Source organism: Erinaceus europaeus, chromosome 4 (genome assembly GCF_950295315.1).
Source record: "Erinaceus europaeus chromosome 4, mEriEur2.1, whole genome shotgun sequence".
Classification (NCBI taxonomy): Eukaryota; Metazoa; Chordata; class Mammalia; order Eulipotyphla; family Erinaceidae; genus Erinaceus; species Erinaceus europaeus.
The window spans coordinates 90,084,517-90,105,482 of record NC_080165.1 but is presented as its reverse complement, the minus strand read 5'-3'; the positions used below and the strand labels follow the sequence as shown (position 1 = coordinate 90,105,482).

Here is a 20,966-nt window from a genome sequence, read left to right as displayed (position 1 = left end):
CATTAAAATAAACACCTTTTTAAAAAGATCATCTTAGATGAACTGTGCTTTTTAAAAGTTATTTAATCATATTCTTCTATACAAACAACTTTTATAAATAATCATGTTCCTAGGTGAAGTAAAATTAAGAAGTTAGGAAAGACTAAAAAGTAAAACATTAGAAAAATGAAGTTCAGCAAGGTATTTCATCTTTTACTAACTTAATTTACTTTTTTTCTTTTTACTGAGTTAATTCACTTCAGTTAACTGAGGAGGTTATATAAAGGGATTTGGTGACACTAATCATGGGTTTCAATGTTCACTGATACGTAGTATGGGGAATGGCTTAGAAGGCAACAAGCCCCGGCAAGGGAACAGTTAAAGATACTGCAAATGTTGCGAATACAGACATTAGAGCCAAAGTCGCAGGTTTTGCGGACAAGTGGAGGGTAGAAATAGGGAGTGATGCTGAGGTTACACAGGCTCCTGTGCTAAATATGAATACACAAGGGTCCTAGGTCAGACCAATGGGGTTCATAGTTAATGGTATTTATATGCTTTTTCCAGATCTGGGAGCTACTCTCTGCCCTGATCCAGCTTTCTAGTCCTATCCCCAACTCCAGCACCAGCTTCCCAGGCAATACTTCTAGCCTACCTGCATGTTAGCTGTCAGGCTCAGGCAAAACTCAGTAAAGTTATAGGCCCTTTGGAATATACCTAAAATAGACTTCCTAGCTTCTTCCAACATGAAGTCCCCAAAACTCATCTGCTATATCCTTACCTTTAGGTTCCTGATTATTAAACAATTTGTTCTGCTTTCTATCTTAATGCTTTTCAGCCACCAAATTGCAGATGCTACCATAACACGACAACCTGACTTCCCTGGGTAGATAACCTCACCAATATGTCCTGGAACCACACCTCCCCAGAGCCCCACCCCACTAGGGAAAGATAGAAACAGACTGGGAGTATGGAGCGACCTGTCAACACCCATGTCCAGCAGAGAAGCAATTACAGAAGCCAGACCTTCCACCTTCTGAATGTTGGTCCATACTCTCAGAGGGATAAAGAATAGGGATGGAGGGGATGGGATATGGAACCTGGAAGTGGGAATTGTATGGAATTGTATCCCCTCTTAACCCACAATCTCGTTGATCATTAGTAATCATAAAAAAAAAAAGGTAGATGCCCCTCTTTCAGAGATATCATGACCCAACAGGTTTATAAATCCAAAAAGGACAGGCAAAGCAACTGGGAGAGGCTGGGTCAACAGGCTGAGAAGCCCAGAAAAAAAAACCTGAGCTAGAGAAGTATTTGAAGAGACAGCTCAGGTGATATCCTGACGATGGGCAGGTAACCTAGAACACCTACATTAGTGGTGTAAGTAGAATGTATGTGGGCTAGGCCGAGAAAAGATTACAGAACTAACAGAAGCCCTCTCAAACGACTACCCAAAGGAAACCGAAACAAACTGCTGCCTTCTTTGGAGTGGGAGGCAGCAGAAGGGGCAGAAAACACAAATTATATTTAAAATGCCCATTTGTAATAACTGCAAACTGACAAGTTATATATGCTGCTATTACCATTATTTAAGAATGAAAATTTATAGGGGGCTGGGTGGTGGCATAGTTGCCTGAGCACACGTCACAGTGCACAAGGATCTGGGTTCGAGTCCCCTCCCCACCTGCAGAGGGAAAGCTTCACATGTGGTAAAGCAGGGCTGCAGGTGTCTTTCTCTTTATCTCCCTATTCCTCTCAATTTCTGGCTGTCTGTAACCAGTAAAAATAAATATAATTTAAAAGGTTAAAAAAAAAAAGAATGGCAATTTGAATTAGGTGGTGTTGTAAGAAATAAGTTAAGTGCTTAATACTTGAAATTGTAGCTTGAAATTGTTTACTGTTACAGTCCCAACCTGTTATAGCAGGTTCCAACCACAGCAGAGAACTTCTGTGGGTGATTCACAAGTCTACTTACTGGCTTATAATAGCATATCTATCACTGGTGACTGCTATAGAAAGCAACTATTTGGGGGCTGAGTGATGGCACACCTGGTTAAATGCACATTACAGTGCACCAAGACATGGGTTCAAGTCCCTGGTCCTCACATGCAGAGTAAAACAGTGCTTTGAGTGTCTCTCTCCCTCCCACTCTTCCCTCTTGACTTCTCTGTGTCTCTATCCAGTAAATAAAATGAAATATTAAAAAAAAGAAACAAAGAAAGCAACTATTTAGGTAACTTAAGTGTCCTGACCTTCTTATAGTATCTACAGTAATGATTTAAGTCAATGTTATATTTTAATTAAAATGTAAATATAAGAGTAAAATAATAAATGACTCACTACAAATCCAACACAGAAAAGAGCTATGTCATAGATATCAGGAAGTAAGAGTATCAAATGTCAAAATAAAGACTGAAAAGGATTAGCAATCTTGGCCAAAAATAAGCAAAATAGGGGCAGTTTCTATAGACGTGGAAACTGTGAAAGCAGTCTTCACATGGGTAAGGATTAGATGAGAAATGAGGCATGGGAGATGATAAGCAAAATAATCATACATGCATGTTATGAGCCCACTACTATGAACAAGTTCCAGGAGGGCTATTCTGTCTTCTCAGTCTCTCTCTTCCAAGTATACAGACAGTGTCTGACACTCAGTGCTTGGTAAATATTGATTAAATAAACAGAGTATCTTGAGGGGAAGGAGGTGCTAAAGACAACTCAGAAGCAAAGTTATATTTTATTTTTATAAAATAGTGAGATTCTTTGAAAACCTGATCTGAAAGGCCAAATGTATATGAACTAAGTATTCCCAACTTTAAAAAAAAAAAATTTATCAAGCCCCCGGCTCCCCACCTGCAGGGATAAAATAAATATTTTTAAATATTTATTTATTCCCTTTTGTTGCCTTTGTTGTTTTAGTGTTGTAGTTATTATTGTTGTTATTGTTGTTGGATAGGACAGAGAAATGGAGAGAGGAGGGGAAGGCAGAGAGGGAAAGAGAAAGATAGACACCTGCAGACCTGCATTACCGCCTGTGAAGCGACTCCCCTGCAGGTGGGAAGCCAGGGGCTCGAACTGGGATCCTTTCACTAGTCCTTGTACTTTGCATCACCTGCACTTAACCTGCTGCACTACTGCCTGCCCAATTCCCCTTCCAATTTTTTTTAAATGAACTATCTTTTTTCTCTTAGTATTTTATTTTGTTTTATTTTTTTTTCAAAGAGAGACAGAGAAGGCAGAGAGCATAAGAGACCACAGTACCAAAGCTTCATTCATTGTAGAGGACACCAGGCTCAAACCTGGGTCACACACACATGACAGAGCATCATACTATCCAAGTGAGCTACTGTGCTGTTGGAAAAGTTAGGACTCATTTGTGCATAGAAAAATACCAAAAAATAAATGTTATGACTTGTGGTCTGGGAGGTGGTGCAGTGGATAAAGCATTGGATTCTCAACTATGAGGTCCCGAGTTCGATCCCCGGCAGCAAATGTACCAGAGTGATGGCTGGTACTTTCTCTCCTCCTATCTTTCTCATGAATAAATAAATAAATAAATTCTTTTAAAAAATGTTATGACTTATTCGACAGCCTAGTACTTCACCAACCCTCCTCAAGTGTTTTGATTGAATTCATTTAAAACATGCCTCTTTTGTCTACTTAGATCCCTTTTGTGTTACTCTTAGGTAATTTAGTGTGACTGTTAATTTGCCTTTTAAAAAGTTACTGTGATGAGTTTTTTTCTTCCTCCAGCCTTTTGATTGGCTTCTCTCTGATAACCCAGCACATAACAGGCAAATTTATAAGTAAACACTGGGAAAGTATGCTTAGGAAAATTGTAACTGAAAGTCAATAGTCTACCAACAGTCTAACTTTGAAGTGACTAAATATATATATAGTAACTAGAATCCTTACTCTAGAACTGACATATCCATCAGCAAATTAAACTGGGCATCACTGTGGATAACAGTTTTGGAGGGGCAAGGAAAAAAAGTTCCTCTTTCAAAAGTTCCTCTTTTAAAAAGGTATGGCTATATGAACAGTTTGGACTTTTGATATTGTTTTAAAGTAGCTAAAGAAAACAACAATAGCATTAGAAAACTGATGAGAAGAGAAAAAAGAGGAAGTATGAAAAACAGATGTTGGAAGCTTAAAATATATCATCTAAAATGTATCTAGAATCCAGCTTGTGAAGTCAGGAAATTTTCTTGAAGGTTGGAGATTACCTCTCATAATATAGATGATCTTACTGACATACTTATTAATAGATTCTTAAAATCCTCCAAGAGTTAAGAACCTGAAGTGGCTAGAAAGTCTTTTTTTTTTTAACCATGTGCAGTAATTAGTCTATTATCCTTTAAAATGGCCTTAAAACTATTCTTTCTGTTTAACTACAGTTAAGCAAGCAGTTTCTAGTATTTTTCTCATTATTTTTGCTAAGAAATTTTTTTAAATACTGAAGTGGGTGCGATATATGACATAAAAGCATAAGAAGGCATTCTAAATGCGTGACATCATTTTAATTGGATGATACAGTAAATAAAAGAGTTAATTTTCCTTGTTGTAATATATTTATTTGTATAAACAATGGTGGACAGTATCTTTCTGGAATGAAGCAACTGTGCTACTACCCCAACAAAACACCCTGAAAACCAAGAAAAGGCAACTGGTACTCAAGACAGCACTGATACCACTTTAAAGCCATGCACTTTAAGTTCTAGAGTCAAATAGTTCTCTTGTAAAATATTTGTAATTAGGATAGGAAAACAGATATGCAGTTAAAAGTCAAAAGCCTTGTTTTTTTTAATGAAGTATAACCAACCATATGTGTAGAAACTTACTGGCCTATCTTTATCTGGAAGACAGTTGATACAGTCTACATAAGTTAAGAAAATCAGAAAAACTTTTATCAGTGACCATGTTTATTTAAACATGAGTTAGCATGGGAAGATATGACTCCAGTAATTATTTTAGTAATACAGAATAGTAAAAGTAAGCACATCTGAGATATATATGCAGGAGGTGTAGTCTGTGCTGCAGCTGATGAGATGGGGAAATGCCGGTTTCTTGGTTAGTGTTATAAGTCCTCAGACCGGAGGCACAGGGGGCCTGGGGGGGGGGGGGGGAGGAAGGCTTGCTCTGCTGCAGGCCTCTAAGGGCTAGAGTAATCAGAACAGGATGAAATTTACATGTACAAAAATCCCTTTTTATAACTTTCAATCTGAAATTTATATTCTGTGAAACTCTTACTCTTATTTTAACAAACTAAAGATTAAATAACACTTAATAAAAAAAATTTGTACTAGCTTATAGTCAAAACTAGAAGAGGCCCTAATTTAAGTCTTTCTTAAAGGATGAGAAAATTGAGTTATTAAAATTCCAGAGTAGGGCTGGACTGAACTTCTGGAGGCGGGACTACAGAGCACCAGCAGCTGTGCTTCTCTCCTCTCCTCTGCCAGGTCAACTAGGAATACCAAAGGAGACTACTTGGGACCACAAGAAGACAGGACTAGAATGACTTCAGGAACCCACCATACTGTGCCCCAATATGGTTCCGTAGCCCCCATGTCCACTTGGTCGATTCCAAATTATATTCCTCCATGAGGATAATTTCTGGAACCATCCGTTCCACCCCGGTTCCATGGCTGCCAGTTCTTAGCAACATCACCCTGCCAGATATTCGTCGGGATGCGGCATCATCTAAGTTCATTTCCCATATCTACGCTCGACCGGACCTGCCAATATACGCAGCTATCTTCGCCCACCCTGTCCAACGCTTGACATCTCGTCACCCAATCTGGTCCCCTATGCCTACACTGAACTTCTCTGTTCCAGTCTCTTGGAAACAGAGTTGGCAGTCAGCTGAGGTAAAGAACAAACACCTCATCACAGACCCCTGCAAGCGTCAACCCGGCTTTGACCTAGCACGTTATGATTGGGCCCTCCTCAATCGCTATCGAACAGGCCATGGCCGGTGCTATGTTCCATCGCTAGGGAGCCAGAGACGACCCGAATTGCCCCTGCGGCTACAGACAGACTATGACCCACATAGTCAATGACTGCCACCTCTCCAGATTCAAAGGAGGTCTCGAAACTTTACATCAGGCTCAACCTGATGCTGTTGACTGGCTACGGAAGAAGGGCAAACGTTAGAAGAAGAAGAAGGAACCCACCAAATCACCAGTGAGTGCAAACACCTGTGGCTCGTGGACAGAGAGAAGCCTAGGGAGAGATTAAGTGGCTGGTAATAGGCCAGCAGGATACCAGTTGAGACACCACCTCCAGTCTGTGTCACCAACAAAAAGATGGCTGAAGGGAGGAAAGGACTCCCCTAAGACTCACCAAATGCAACTGTGAGTCTCCACTGCTACTGCCCTCAGAATCTGGATCAGTGGCTTGGAGGCTGTGGGCTGACACCAGGGAACAGAAAACTAACCAGGAAACTCAAGAGAAGATTTATACCTCGGTGGCCTAGTAGTGGAATTGTGAGAGTCTCTTTGCATAACTACTGGATTATCTCTGCCACACCCTGCTTTATCTCTTGGTCAGGAGTCAGTGATTAAGATAAGAAGCCACTTATAGTTTAAAAGCCCTCAGGCTCCCATAGCCTAAAGGAAAGAAAAAGAACAAGTGAGGCTCTTAAGCCACTGAGCTCCAACTCAGGGATTAAAATAATATTGAAACAACTGTCAATTTCCACAACTGTTAACTTTTAAATTACCTTACTTAGTCACGAATCAATCCAGGCAAGAGTGATCAGTAATTTGAAAAGTACTGAGAGAGGGACCTCAAAACATAATATATAGAATGGTTAAACCAATAAGAAGAAATATTGGAGAAATGAACTAGGACAAGAGTCCAGCTAAACCCCCCCCCCAAAGGGTGAAGCACAAAATAATGAGGTTAATAATGAGGTTTTTGAGCACAAAATAATGAGGCTAATAATGAGGGGCTTTATATCCAAATACTAGTTAAGGAAATAATCACAGGAGTGAGTAAAGAGTTTGAAAGAATTGTGATCAGAAATGCAGGAACAACACATGAGACTCTGGAAGAAAACACTAATTATCTCAAGGTTATCAGAGAGCTGAAAGCTGAAATAGCTGAGCTAAGAACACAAGTAGCTGAACAAGCTAAAACAGTATCAGAACAGGGCAACAAAATAGATGAACTCCAGAAAGCAGTAGAGGGGAGAGAGAAAAGAATCAATGAGGCTGAAGACAGAATTAGCAAGATCGAGGACAAATTAGAGACTACTAAAAAAGAAGTAAGACATCTCAAAAAGAGATTAAGAGATACTGAAAACAACAACAGAGACCTATGGGATGACTTCAAAAGAAATAATATAATAATATAATACTGGCTTACCAGAGGAGGAAAGAGAGGGAGAGGAAGAAAGCATTCTTCAGGACATACTAGCAGAGAACTTCTCTAGTCTAGACAATATCAAAGACATAAAGGTTCAAGAAGCCCACAGGGTCCCAAACAGAATCAACCAAGACTTAAAGACACCAAGACACATCATATTTAGAATGGAAAGGAAGAAGAATAAAGAAAAGATCCTGAAGGATGCAAGAGAAAAACAGAGGAAAACCCATAAGATTAGCAACAGACTTCTCCACACAAACACTACATACCGAAGAGAATGGCAAGATATCTATCTAGTGTTCAATGAGAAAGGATATCAGCTAAGACAACTGTATCCTTCTAGACTGTCATTCAGACTAGATGGAGGCATAAAAACCTTCTTAGACAAGCAACAGTTGAAAGAATCAACTATCAGCAAGCTTACCCTGAAAGAAGTTCTGAAAGGTCTCCTATAAACAGTCAGACCACCATAAATATGCCATATAACAGAACACTCTAAAACTCAACATAAATGGCATTAAAATATCTTCAATCTTTGATATCAATAAATGTCAATGGCCTGAATTCACCTATTAAAAGGCACAGAGTAGAAAGATGGATCAGAAAAAACACAATCCAACAATATGCTGTCTACAGGAAACCCACCTAACTCAAAAAGACAAACACAGACTCAAACTGAAAGGATGGAAAACTATCATACAAGCCAATGGCCCACAAAAAAGGGCATAACAGCTATTCTCATATCTGACACGATAGACTTAAAAAAAAATAAAATTAAAAAAGATAGGAATGGACATTACTTAACTATTGGGTCAAAGAGGAAATAAAGGAAGAAATCAAAATGTCTCGAGAGTTCAATGAAAATGAAGACACAAGCTATCAGAATATTTGGGACACAACTAGAGCAGTACTGAGAGGGAATTTCATAGCCATACAAGCACACATTAGGAAATAAGAAACAGCACAAATAAGCAGCCTGATTGCACATCTTAAAGACCTAGAAGACGAAGAGCAAAGGAATCCTAAAGCAACCAGAAGGACAGAAATCACTACAGTTAGAGCAGAAATCAATAACATTGGAAATAAGAAAAACATACAAAAGATTAATGAAAGTAAAAGTTGGTTCTTCAAAAGAGTGAACAAAATCAGCAAACCGTTAGCCAGACTCACAAAACAAAAAAGGGAGAAGACCCAAATCAATCACATCATAAATGAAAGAGGAGATATCACAACAGACACCACAGAAATTCAGCATATCATGTGAGGATTCTATGAACAACTGTATGCCACCAAGCTAGAGAACCTGCAAGAAATGGATGATTTCCTAGATACCTACGAACTTCCAAAACTAAGTAAGGAGGAAGTGGAAAACATGAACAGGCCCATCATAGCTAATGAAATTCAAACAGTTATCAAAATCTTCCCAAGAATAAAAGTCCTGGACCAGATGGTTTTACAAATAAATTCTACAAAATCGTCAAAGAAGAATTAATACCTCTACTTTTAAAAGTCTTCCAGAAGATTGAAGACACTGGAATACTCCCTGCCAGCTTCTATGAAGCCAACATCACTCTGATACCAAAAGCAGACAGGGACACAACCAAAAAAGAAAACTACAGACCAATATCTCTGATGAACATAGACGCTAAAATACTGAACAAAATTCTAGCCAAAAGGATACAGCAGTATATTAAAAAGATTGTTTATCATGACCATGTGGGGTTTATTCCAGGGATGCAAGGTTGGTTTAATATACATAAATGAATCAACATGATCTACCACATCAATAAAAGGAAGACCAACAACCACATGGTCTTATCAATAGATGCAGAGAAAGCCTTTGACAAAATACAACACCCCTTTATGATTAAAATACTTCAAAAAATGGGAATAGATGGAAAATTCCTGAAGCTAGTGGAGTCTATATATAGCAAACCTACAGCCAACATCATACTCAATGGTGAAAAACTGGAAGCATTTCCACTCAGAACAGGTACTGACAGAGCTGCCAACTATCACCATTATTATACAACAGTGTTGGAAGTTCTTGCCATAGCAATCAAGCAGGAGCAAGGAATTAAAGGGATACAGATTGGAAGAGAAGAAGTCAAACTCTCCCTATTTGCAGATGACATAGAAGCATACATAGTAAAACCTAAGGAATCCAGCAAGAAGCTTTTGGAAATCATCAGGTAATACAGTAAGGTGTCAGGCTACAAAATTAACATACAAAAGTCAGTGGCATTCCTCTATGCAAACACTAAGTCAGAAGAAGTTGAAATCCAGAAAATAATTTTTTTTTACTACAGCAAGAAAAACAATAAAATATCTAGGAATAAACCTAAGTAAAGAAGTGAAAGACTTGTATACTGAAAATTATGAGTCACTACTCAAGGAAATTGAAAAAGACACAAAGAAGTGGAAAGAATATTCTATGTTCATGGGTTGGAAGAATTAACATCATCAAAATGAATATACTACCCAGAGCCATCTACAAATTTAATGCTATCACCATCAAGATCCCAACCACATTTTTAGGAGAATAAAACAAATGCGACAAATGTTTATCTGGAACCAGAAAAGACCTAGAATTGCCAAAACAATGTTGAGAAGAAAAAACAAACCTGGAGGCATCACACTCCCAGATCTCAAAGTGTATTATAGGGCCACTGTCATCAAAACTGCTTGGTACTAGAACATGAATAGACACATTGACCAGTGGAATAGAACTGAAAGCCCAGAAGTAAGCCCCTGCAACTATGGACATCTAATCTTTGACAAAGGTGCCCATACTATTAAACGGGGAAAGCAGAGTCTCTTCAACAAATGGTGCTGGAAAAAATGGGTTGAAACATGCAGAAGAATGAAACTGAGCCACTAAATTTCACCAAATATAAAAGTAAATTCCATGTGCATCAAGAACTTGGATGTTATGCCAGAAACTATCAGATACTTAGAGGAAAATATTGGCAGAACTCTTTTCCGCATACATTTTAAAGACATATTCAATGAAATGAATCCAATTACAAAGAAGACTAAGGCAAGCATAAACCAATGGGACTACATCAAATTAAAAAGCTTCTGCACAGTAAAAGAAACCACTACCCAAAATAGAAGATCTTTACATGCCATACATCAGATAAGAGGCTAGTAACCAGAATATATAAATAGCTTGCCAAACTCAACAACAAGAAAACAAATAACCCCATCCAAAAACGGGGAGAGGACATGGACAGAATATCCATCACAGAAGAGATCTAAAAGGCCGAGAAACACATGAAAAAATGCTCCAAGTCTTTGATTGCCAGAGAAATGCAAATAAAGACAACAATGAGATATCACTTCACTCCTGAGAGAAAGTCATACATCAGAAAAGGTAGCAGCAGCAAATGCTGGAGAGGTTGTGGAGTCAAAGGATTCCTCCTGCACTGCTGGTGGGAATGTCAATTGGTCCAGCCTCTGTGGAGAAGAGTCTGGAGAATTCTCAGAAATCTAGAAGTGGACTTACCCTATGATCCTGCAATTCCTCTCCTGGGGATATATCCTAAGGAACCCAACACACCCATCCAAAGAGATTTGTGTACACATATGTTCTTAGCAACACAATTTGTAATAGCCAAAACCTGGAAGAAACCCAGGTGTCCAACAGATGAGTGGCTGAGCAAGTTGTGGTATATATATACACAATGGAATACTACTCAACTAAATGATTGATGACTTCACCGTTTTCAGCTGATCTTGGATGTACCTTGAAAAATTCACCTTAAGTGATATAAGTCAGAAACTTAAGGATGAATATGGGATGATCTCACTCTCAGGCAGAAGTTGAAAAACAAGATCAGAAGAGAAAACACAAGTAGAACCTGAACTGGAATTGGCATGTTGCACCAAAATAAAAGACTCTAGGGTGGGTGTGTCGGACAATACAGGTGCAAAAATAATGACAGAGGACCTAGTGGGGGTTGAATTGTTATAGAGAAAACAGAGAAATGTTATGCATGTACAAACTATTGTATTTACTGTTGAATGTAAAACATTAATTCCCTAAGAAAGATATTTTTAAAAAAAAAAGTGAAAAAGAAATTCCAGAGTAGGGAGTCAGGCGGTAGCACAGTGAGTTAAGTGCAGGTGGCGCAAAGTGCAAGGACTGGCTTAAGGATCCCGGTTCGAGCCCCTGGCTCCCCACCTGTAGGGGAGTCGCTTCATAGGCGGTGAAGCAGGTCTGCAGGTGTCTATCTTTTTCTCCCCCTCTCTGTCTTCCCCTCCTCTCTCCATTTCACTCTGTCCTATCCAACAATGATGACATCAATAATAATTCCAACAATAAAACAACAAGGGCAACAAAACGGAATAAATAAACATTTTAAAAAGAAACATTAAAAAAAAAATCCAGAGCAATGATAGCCAAAAGTCAAATGAAGGGCCCTGTGCTACCAGATGGATTCAGTGCTTCCCTGCCCAGGAGTAAGTGAGCTTAGGCACAATCACTGCCAGAGACTCCAGTAATTTGATTAGATAGATCCTGGGAAAGTTTTTACCCAGTAAATAAAGAAAAGTTAGTTTTATCTGCTGTATAGAAGCCAGGGGAAAAGCAAACATGAACTGAGAAATATCTTTTATACTGCTAGATGGCTTTCCATGAATGTACAAAATAAAAGTTCAAACAATCCTTCCTTTGATCACAAAATTATTGGCATGCATTTGTCAAGAGTTTCTTTTCAGAAATGAGAAAACCTCCAAGCCAGTCTGTCACTAGATGGCAGCAAAAATTAGGTACATAGAAAAAAATGAGTAATCACCACCATGGACTCCCCCACTTTTCAAACTGACAACTGTGTAACACTGGAGTGAAGTGTAGTTTATAAATTCTCCAACGAATTTACTAAAATAACTTCTCTGGTTTTCAGAAAGGCATACTAATGCTAGCACTTCAACCTGACAAATGAGTGTGTGTATGTGTGTATTTAGAAAAAAGAAACATGTATACATGAAGAGTAAAATTAGTAAAGAGATGTGGACAAGGACAACTGGCTTCTTTCATATATTTGAAATAGTACCTGAAGACAACAATTGCCCATTCCAAATCCCATGGCATCCATGTAAATATGGTCAGGCTTAGAAGCCTTTGCCGCTTCATCATCCTCAGGAAATGTTTCTATAAATGGAGATGGTGTGTTCTTGTCCTTAAATACTGCATTATTAAATTAAAAAAAGAAAAGGAAAAAGAAAAGGGAAAGTCAAGAATTACCAAAAACTCAAAAAGTATCTCTCCCATCCTACCATTTGTCTTACAAACTTACTTGGTACATTGATGACAACCTTTTCTCCTCTCCTGTGTCGGATATTTCTTGTGAGAGTACTGAAACAGATAGCCAAATGGCATAAACTCGTCACTTAAGAACCACCACACAATGGAAGAATTTGATGACATATAAGCAAATGGAATGACATTTCTCTCCAAACTAAAACTATCTAATAGAAAATTTATGTACATAACAAGATATGCTGAGGGAATTTTATGAAAAAAGGATTTACACTCATCAGTGCCCCTTCCTTTGGTTCATGGTTGAGGGCTTTAAGTAACTCACCACACCAAGTTCAAATGTGAGGTATTTGCCAATAACTGGTCTCACTATATATTTTTTTAAATGTTATGATTCTTTTATTAATTGATTAACTTATTTATTATTGGATAGAGACAGAGAGAAATTGAGAGGGGAGAGAGAGAGGCAGAGAGATATCTGCAGCCCTGCTTCACCTCTTGTGAAGCTTTCCCCTGCAGGTAGGGACCAGGGGTTTGAACCTGGGTCCTTGTGCACTGTAATGTGAGCGCTTAACCTGGTGCACCACCGCCTGGCCCCTCTCACTCTATATTTCTAACACTTCTATGTTAACTCCAATATTTGAATAAAATTTCAGTTCTTAATTTCCTAAGGCATCTCTGGAACCCTAATACTTAGTTGCTTCCCCCCAATCTGCAACATTAATAATTACCATCAAGAACTATTATGATGTTTATCTAATCCGGAAGCTACCAGACACATTTTGGCTACTGAATACCTGAATTGTGGTTAGTTAATTAACATACTGTGAAGTAAAGAGCACACCAGGTTTTGAAGTCTTAGTATAAAAAAAAAAAAAAAAGGAAAATGTACTAGTAAATTAAAAATATTGACTACACATTAAAATAAAGCTTGGATATGTAGGTTAAAATAAATGCACCTTAACTTTTTAAACGTGACTATCAGAAATTCTTAAATTTCCTTTGTGGTGCCATAAATCCAGTCTATGTGCCATCACCTTCACAAAATCTGCTTTACTTACTTTAGTCAGAAGTACAAGCCTTTCTCCAAGGAGAATCGCTGATGGTATTTTAACATCCATTAGAATCTACCTTTTCTTTTCCCTCTCTCTGAAGTTGGGACGTATGTTCATAAATTTACTTCCCACAGAGATTCAGAGTCGATGAGTAAGCCAGTTAAAAGAATGAACACTGAGAGTTTCAAACGTCCCTACCTCTAGGTCAGGAATCTAGGTTTAGGATGATAGGTGAGTCTCAAAGCACAAAGGCAAGATCAAATTGGCTTAAGCCCTGAAGCAATTAAAAAAAAAATCCAAGAATTAAACTGCAAACTAATGGCCCTAGTAGTGCATGAACAGAAGGCAGAGAGTGCTCATTACCAGATGATGTACAATTTCTACCTTATTTACAAAGTATAAAGAGTGAAATAAATAGATTGGATACTAGGGATAATAGCAGGGGAAAAGGGATAAAACAAACAACTAAGGGAAAGTTTCCCAAAACAGGCATTTCCCCAAATTTGGACTGACTAGAATCTACTCATTTAAGGAAAAAACAGAGATTAATGATTTTAAGATGACTTGAAAGCTGGGAAATCTATGGCTTGTGAAGTGGTTCAATAGTAAAATTCTGGACTTTCAATCCTGAGGTCCCAAGTTTCATCCCAGAATACCAGGGTGACATTCTGTTTCTTTCTAAGTCTCTTGTGAAATAAATCTTTCTTAAAAAAACAAAAAAGGTGGCCAATTCAAGTTTGGACACAAGAAACAACACAAGTGGGGGCTGAGTATAAATATATGGATGCTGTCTTTTCTGGGTAATTACAAGAGAAGCCAGAATTCAGTAAATGCTCAATAAAGTTTCCCTACGAGGAATACTGTACTGTCCACACTCTCAATAAGCAAGAATCTGAGTGATACCAAGTCGTACTCACCTGAAACGAGGGTGCTTGTTTATTGCTTCATCAGGAAAGAAGAGGGACTTGGAAGCTCCAGCTTCAACTGGATTGGGTTTGCACTCAGGCTCTGTGAACCCAGGACAGCCTAATCTACAACAAATTGAAGAACTAAATTGGTAGGATTTGTTTTCAGGAACGTTTTGCTATCATTGCACCTGTGAAAGGCACATGCTTATATTTTCCCCTTCTGGAGGCTATAGCACAAATGTTTTGAAAGTGTTGTGCCCCTTGACATTCATGTCCCCTTGAACTTGATCTTGCTCACTAGTATCTTTTGTGATTCCAGCCCTTTACTGATTTAATCAGACTCCACTGACTCATTATCAACAAAGCACATACTTTATGCTATACCCATTTCTTCATTTCACAGATAGGATGTACACCACAGATTTCCACAGATTTTTATTTTATCTTTTTTTTTTTTTGCCCCACCAGGGTTATCACTAGGGTTCTGTGGTTCTGTGCCTGAGTGGCTTCACCATTCCTGGCAATCATTTTTTTTTTTTTTGCTAGGTGAGAGACAGAGACAATGACAGAGAGAAGACACCTGCCTCACCTCTTGTGAAGCTTCCCCCCTGCAGATGAGGACCCAGGGTTTAAACCTGAGTCCTATAATATGGGAATGTGAGTCCTCTACTCGTGAAATACCATTAGGCTCTGAAATTACTTCAACTGACAGTGTAGAGTTGCAGATTTCCTTCAAACAGTTTGAAGTATCTTCCTTCACAACTATCATTATCCTTTTTAAAAATGTTTTTAATTATCTTTATTCATTGGATAGAGACAGCCAGAAATCAAGAGGGGAGGCTCGGTGGTAGAGAAGAAGAAAGCCAGAGAGACAGCAGCTCTGCTTCATCGCTCATGAAGCTTTCCCCCTGCAGGTGGGGACCAGGGGCTCCTGAACCTGGGTCCTTGTGCACTATAACAAGTGCTCTCAACCAGGTGCGTCACCATCCTGCCTCACCTATCATTATCATTTGATCACTGGAGACTACAAGTGCTCCCAACTTCTACATAAGCTTTATCTAAATCTGGAAGAGGTCTCCTGTTTTTTCCTCTCCAGATAACCTCAGATATTAAAGGTTAGGTCGTATCACTACAGGTTTCTCCATCCACTGCCAGGATCTTCTCTGGTCTTAAATGCATCCCTACTATTTTTATCCTTGACCTAACGAAGAGCTTGAGTTCCAACACAGAAAAATGAAATTTTGCATTTATCTCTAAATATAAAACTCAAAAAAAGTGACACTACTAGTTTCATGTCAAGAATTTTTAAAGTGTGCTGTGAGGGAAAACAAAGATGAACAATGTTAAGCAAAACAGGGAAATTCTCATCAGGGCTTAAATTGGTGATAATTTGACTGGAGAGTCAAAATTAACCCTTGTATTATTTGTACTTTTTTTTTTTTTTTTTTTTTTAGAAAACTGTATCTATTCAATGAGACTTCAGAAGAGGTTTTGTCAGTGTAATTACATGTACAGAAATTATTATAGAAATATCAAACAGGAGCAGACTGATTATATATTATCAGTGTATTTGGAAATGTTTCTCAAGAAAACATTTAACGTTTTGTTTTCCCACACAATTGCCACCACTACAGTTCCACATCCTATCCCTCCATTGGAAGCTTTCCTATTCTTGCCCTTGTTTTTTATTGTTGTTGTAGTTATTATTGTTGTTACTGATGCCACTGTTGTTGGATAGGACAGAGAGAAATGGAGAGAGGAGGGGAAGACAAAGAGGGAGAAAGACACCTGCAGACCTGTTTCACTGCCAGTGAAGCGACTCCCCTGCAGGTGGGGAACCGGGGGCTCCAACTGGGATCCTTACACAGGTCCTTGCGCTTCGCGCCACGTGCACTTAAACCACTCTGCTACTGCCCAACTCCCAGCTTTCCTATTCTTTATCCCTCTGGAGTATGGACCTAGGATCATTATGGGGTGCAGAACTTCTGGTCTGGCTTCTGTAATTGCTTCCCCACTGGACATGGGCGTTAGCAGGTCACATACTCCCTTAAGATAAAACAGCTAGTGGACTGCCCACATCCACCTTAGGAGCAGGTGAATTTGCTGATCTTATCTGGGAAAGAGATCCCTTCTATTGGGCTGATGTATTTTTCTTTGCAAAAATGTGCCATGACTTTTCAGATGACCTAACATAATAAGGGTTCCTGGGAATTCTTCAGTATGCTCTGTATAAGTAAGCCTGCAACCTTAAGAGAAACCCCTCAGGGGAATTGACAAACATAAATCTGTGAAATTCTTAACTAATCAGGATGGCTGAAGGGATGATAATGAAGGAATAATGAGTTAACAAGAAGAATGCAGTAAAACCCCAATTCGCACATTTCCAAGCACTTTTTTTTCTTGTAGTATTTTTTGCTTGTTCGTTTTTATTTATTTATTTATTTTAGCCAAGTATGTTCCAACAGAACTTTCTTTTTATTTATTTTATTGCCACCAGCGCTATTGCTGAGGCTCAATGACAGCACTACCAATCCATCCATGGTTCCCACTCTGAAGCCATTTTTCCCTTTTTCTTTTTAATTTTTATTAGATAGGATAGAGAGAAATTGAGAGAAGAGGGGGGAGATAAACAGAGGCAAGAAAAAAATAGATGCCTGTGAACCTGCTTCATCACCTGTAAATAAATGAATATTAGCTGTGCCATCGAATACCAATCTGGTAGTCACTATGTACCTGCTGAGTACTTGAAGTGAGGCTAACATGACTGGGGAAACAAAATTTTCATTTTATGAAAGCTTGATTCATTTATATGCCACATAATCTTTTCTTTTTACTATAATGTTATACTGCAGAATAGTACATCTTTTTTCATTTCATAAAAATTTTATGTTACTACATATGCAAAAAGATTTCACATGAGGCAGAGAAAAGTGAAAGAGAGAAGACAGAACAACTCTCTGGTATGTGCAGTACCAGGGACTGTGAACTGAGAATCCCAGACACAAAAAGTCGAACACAGGGCCGGGTGGTGGTATCTGGTTAAGCACACATTACAATGTGCAAGGACCCAGGTTCAAGCCCCTGGTCCCCACCTGCAGGGGGAAAGCTTCACAAGTGGTGAGACAGGGCTGCAGATGTCTCTCTTCCTCTCTAACATCCCCTTTCCTCCCGATTTCTACCTGTCTCTATCCAATAAATAAAGATAATTAAAAAATTTTTTTTAAAGTTCATAAGGTCTGATGCTCAACCAGTTAATTTCTCTAGCTGAAATTTTTACTCTTTTCTTTTCTTCTTTATCTTTTGCCTCCAAGGTTATTGCTGGGGCTCAGCACCTGTACTACAAATTCACTGCTCTGGAAGGTATTTTTTCCCCATTTTGTTGTTCTTGTTGCCATTGATGTTGTTGTTGTACAGGACAGAGAGAAATCAAGAGAGGAGGGGAAGACAGAGAGGGGGAGAGAAAGACCTGCAGACCTGCTTCACCGCTTGTGAAGACAGTGACCCCCCCTGCAGGTGGGGAACCTGGGGCTTGAACCGGGATCCTTAGACTGGTCCTTGCGCTTCGCACCATGTGCGCTTAACCCGCTGCACTACCACCCGAGCCCCCTTTTCCTTTTCTTTCATCTTCTTTTTTTCTCCTCACCAGCATTTTTGCTGGGGCATAATATCTGCACTTTTTCTTTCTTTTTATTTTTTTAAACCAGAGAGCACTATTCACCTCTGGTTGATGGTGGTTCTGGGAATTAAACCTGGGACCTATGGAGCCTCAAGCATTAAAGCATCTGTTGTTTTACTGAGGATACAATGTCTCCATGCTCATTTTCCTCCAGCTTAAAAGAGAAATAATGGTTTGTACTTAAAACTATTAAGTAACTCCTGCAAAGAGGGAAATAGCTAAAGGAATTACATGCCTCTGGTTCCCAGTTCAATTTCCCATACTGTAAGTGCCGCAGTGGTGTTCTGGCTTCTTTATTTCTTTTGTATGGCACCAGGTTTTCACACAGGTGTAATTCTACCATTTCCAAGATGATTCCCCCCCCAACCCCACCCCCAACCACCCTGTTTACTTCAGCTAGAGAGAGGTTGGAGCCAGGAGTTTCACCTAGTATTATGGTGCTCACATGCAGTGCCAGGGCTTGAACCTAGGATCTTGAACATAGTCAAGCATACACTCTATGAGGCCAGGTCTCTCCCATATGATGGCTGGCTGGTTACAAACTCCTTTATCTCTCTTGATTCCAAAATACATAAAACTTTCCTTATGATTTACCAATGATATAAAGTAAGGTTTCTATAATTATTTTTGTTTATAATTCTAAAAATGTTCTTCTATGTAAAATATGAATAGGTTTTCTTAAAATCTTGTTTTTCTGAGTTATAAGCCTTTGTCTCAACTCCACTTCATAATAAAAAGGAGCAAAATCCTACGATTTATATTTTGTGGCCTACAATTACTTCTGTTAACAGAATGCATTCCTGAACTTCAAAGTATTAAGACTAAACACTTCTTTTTTTTTTCTTTTTTTTCCCTCCAGGGTTATTGCTGGGCTCGGTGCCTGCACCATGAATCCACCACTCCTGGAAGCCATTTTTTCCCCCTTTTTGTTGCCCTTGTTGTTGTAGCCTCATTGTGGTTATTATTATTGTCATTGTTGATGTTGTTCGTTGTTGGATAGGACAGAGAGAAATGGAGAGAGGAAGAGAAGACAGAGAGGGGGAGAGAAAGATAGACACCTGCAGACGTGCTTCACCGCCTGTGAAGCGACTCCCCTGCAGGTGGGGATCCGGGGGCTTGAACCGGGATCCTTACTCCAGTCCCTGCGCTTTGTGCCACATGTGCTTAACCCACTGTGCCACCGCCCAACCCCAAGACTAAACACATCTGATTCATGCTACAAATCATTTTTCTTTTTAAACTGCAATATGAAATGTATAACTTTCTGAACACTGGGGGAAGGAGGAAGATACTAGATATTGACAACTTCAGTACAAGTTGTCAAAAAACTTCATAAACTATTTCTTGACCTTTATAATTCTACAGTTTTGCAACAATGACAAACACCATAGGATGATGAGTTGGTAGAAGTCGAAATGTACAGATGTCTTAGGGAAATGTGTAAATATACCCTTGTGACCACAATCCTGTTAATCAACATTTTCTCCACAAAATGGCACTGAAGTTGAGATAATAGTGAAAATAATTCAGAATTCATGATATACATAAAATGGGATATATATATATATATATATATATATATATATATATATATATTTCTTTGTTGTTGTTTTTTTTTTCTTTTTGCAGTACTTAGGAGTGAACCCAGGGCCTGGAGCTTGGTAGTATTGCTCTCTACAAGGTGAACTATTGTCTTGTCTCCAATTTCTTAGTTAATATTAATACAATCTGGCCCACCAATTAGTTACAGAGCTACATGTTACCCCACACCTTCTACTTCATTCTCATAGCCCTGTCACACTGGTCAGCTTTCAAAGAGTTCTTAGTAGAATCCATACTCCTGGCGAATCCTAGGAACACAGCTTGTCACTTCTCTTCAAGTGCTATTAGACCTCTGGAAGTCACTCCAGTCACCTATCCTCATCCAGAGAAGACTTCCTCTACCACACTGAACACATCAGATGATCATGTCTACTTCTTTACTCCATATCTCATTCTTTTTTTTTTTTTTATTAACACCACAGGAAAGCAAAATTAAAAATTCAGGTGGAGTAAACCTAATGAATTTGTGGAGTCTACTACTGTTCATTAGTACATGTGACTTCTGAGACTTCATATGTGACTAGTGTAATCAAGGAAGTGGATTTCTGATATAATTTTAGATAATTTAAATTTTAGAAATGATATTCAATGCAGTATTGACAAAATCTTTAAGTATGTTTAGAACAGGTACCAGATGGTGGCACAGCTGGTTGAGTACACATGTTACAATGCACAAGGACCCAGGTTCAAACCTCCAGTTCCCACCTGTAGGGAGAAAGCTTTGTGAGTGGTGAAGCAGTGTTGCAGGTTTCTCTGCCTCTCTATTTTGCCCTTCTCTCTCAATTTCTGACTGTCTCTATCCAATAAATAAATATAAATAGTATTTTTTTTAAAAAAAAAAGTATGTTTAAAACATTTTGGGAAATTATATGGGAATTTTTATAGGTCTGTATACTTTACTTCTGTTTGCAATCCCTGGGCAGAAACAAGACTTTTTTATATTTGTAGTCACTGAATCTCTGTGCACTAAGTTATTCTTGTCTGTACTGCTAGACTCCATGAAGGCAAAGCTTGTTTCTTTTCAGTCATAACAGATGCCTGCATTGCATGTATCTGCTGTGAAGAAGACATTTAAGATTTGAGTGAGTAATGGAGTCTCACTTCTTCCCCCTTCG

At 38.7% G+C, this 20,966-nt stretch overlaps 1 protein-coding gene across 2 annotated transcripts in view; it reads right to left on the bottom strand.

Moving 5' to 3' along the window:
- GCLC (glutamate-cysteine ligase catalytic subunit) overlaps nucleotides 1–20,966 on the bottom strand; it is a 54,254-nt gene that overhangs the window by 12,870 nt on the left and 20,418 nt on the right. For both annotated transcript variants that reach the window (XM_007516501.3, XM_060190035.1), the window contains exons 4-6: nucleotides 14,583–14,696; nucleotides 12,648–12,706; nucleotides 12,405–12,538 (exon numbers count right to left, since the gene is read on the bottom strand). In XM_007516501.3, coding sequence (XP_007516563.1) covers nucleotides 12,405–12,538; nucleotides 12,648–12,706; nucleotides 14,583–14,696 — 307 coding nt within the window. The remainder of the gene's footprint in view (nucleotides 1–12,404; nucleotides 12,539–12,647; nucleotides 12,707–14,582; nucleotides 14,697–20,966) is intronic.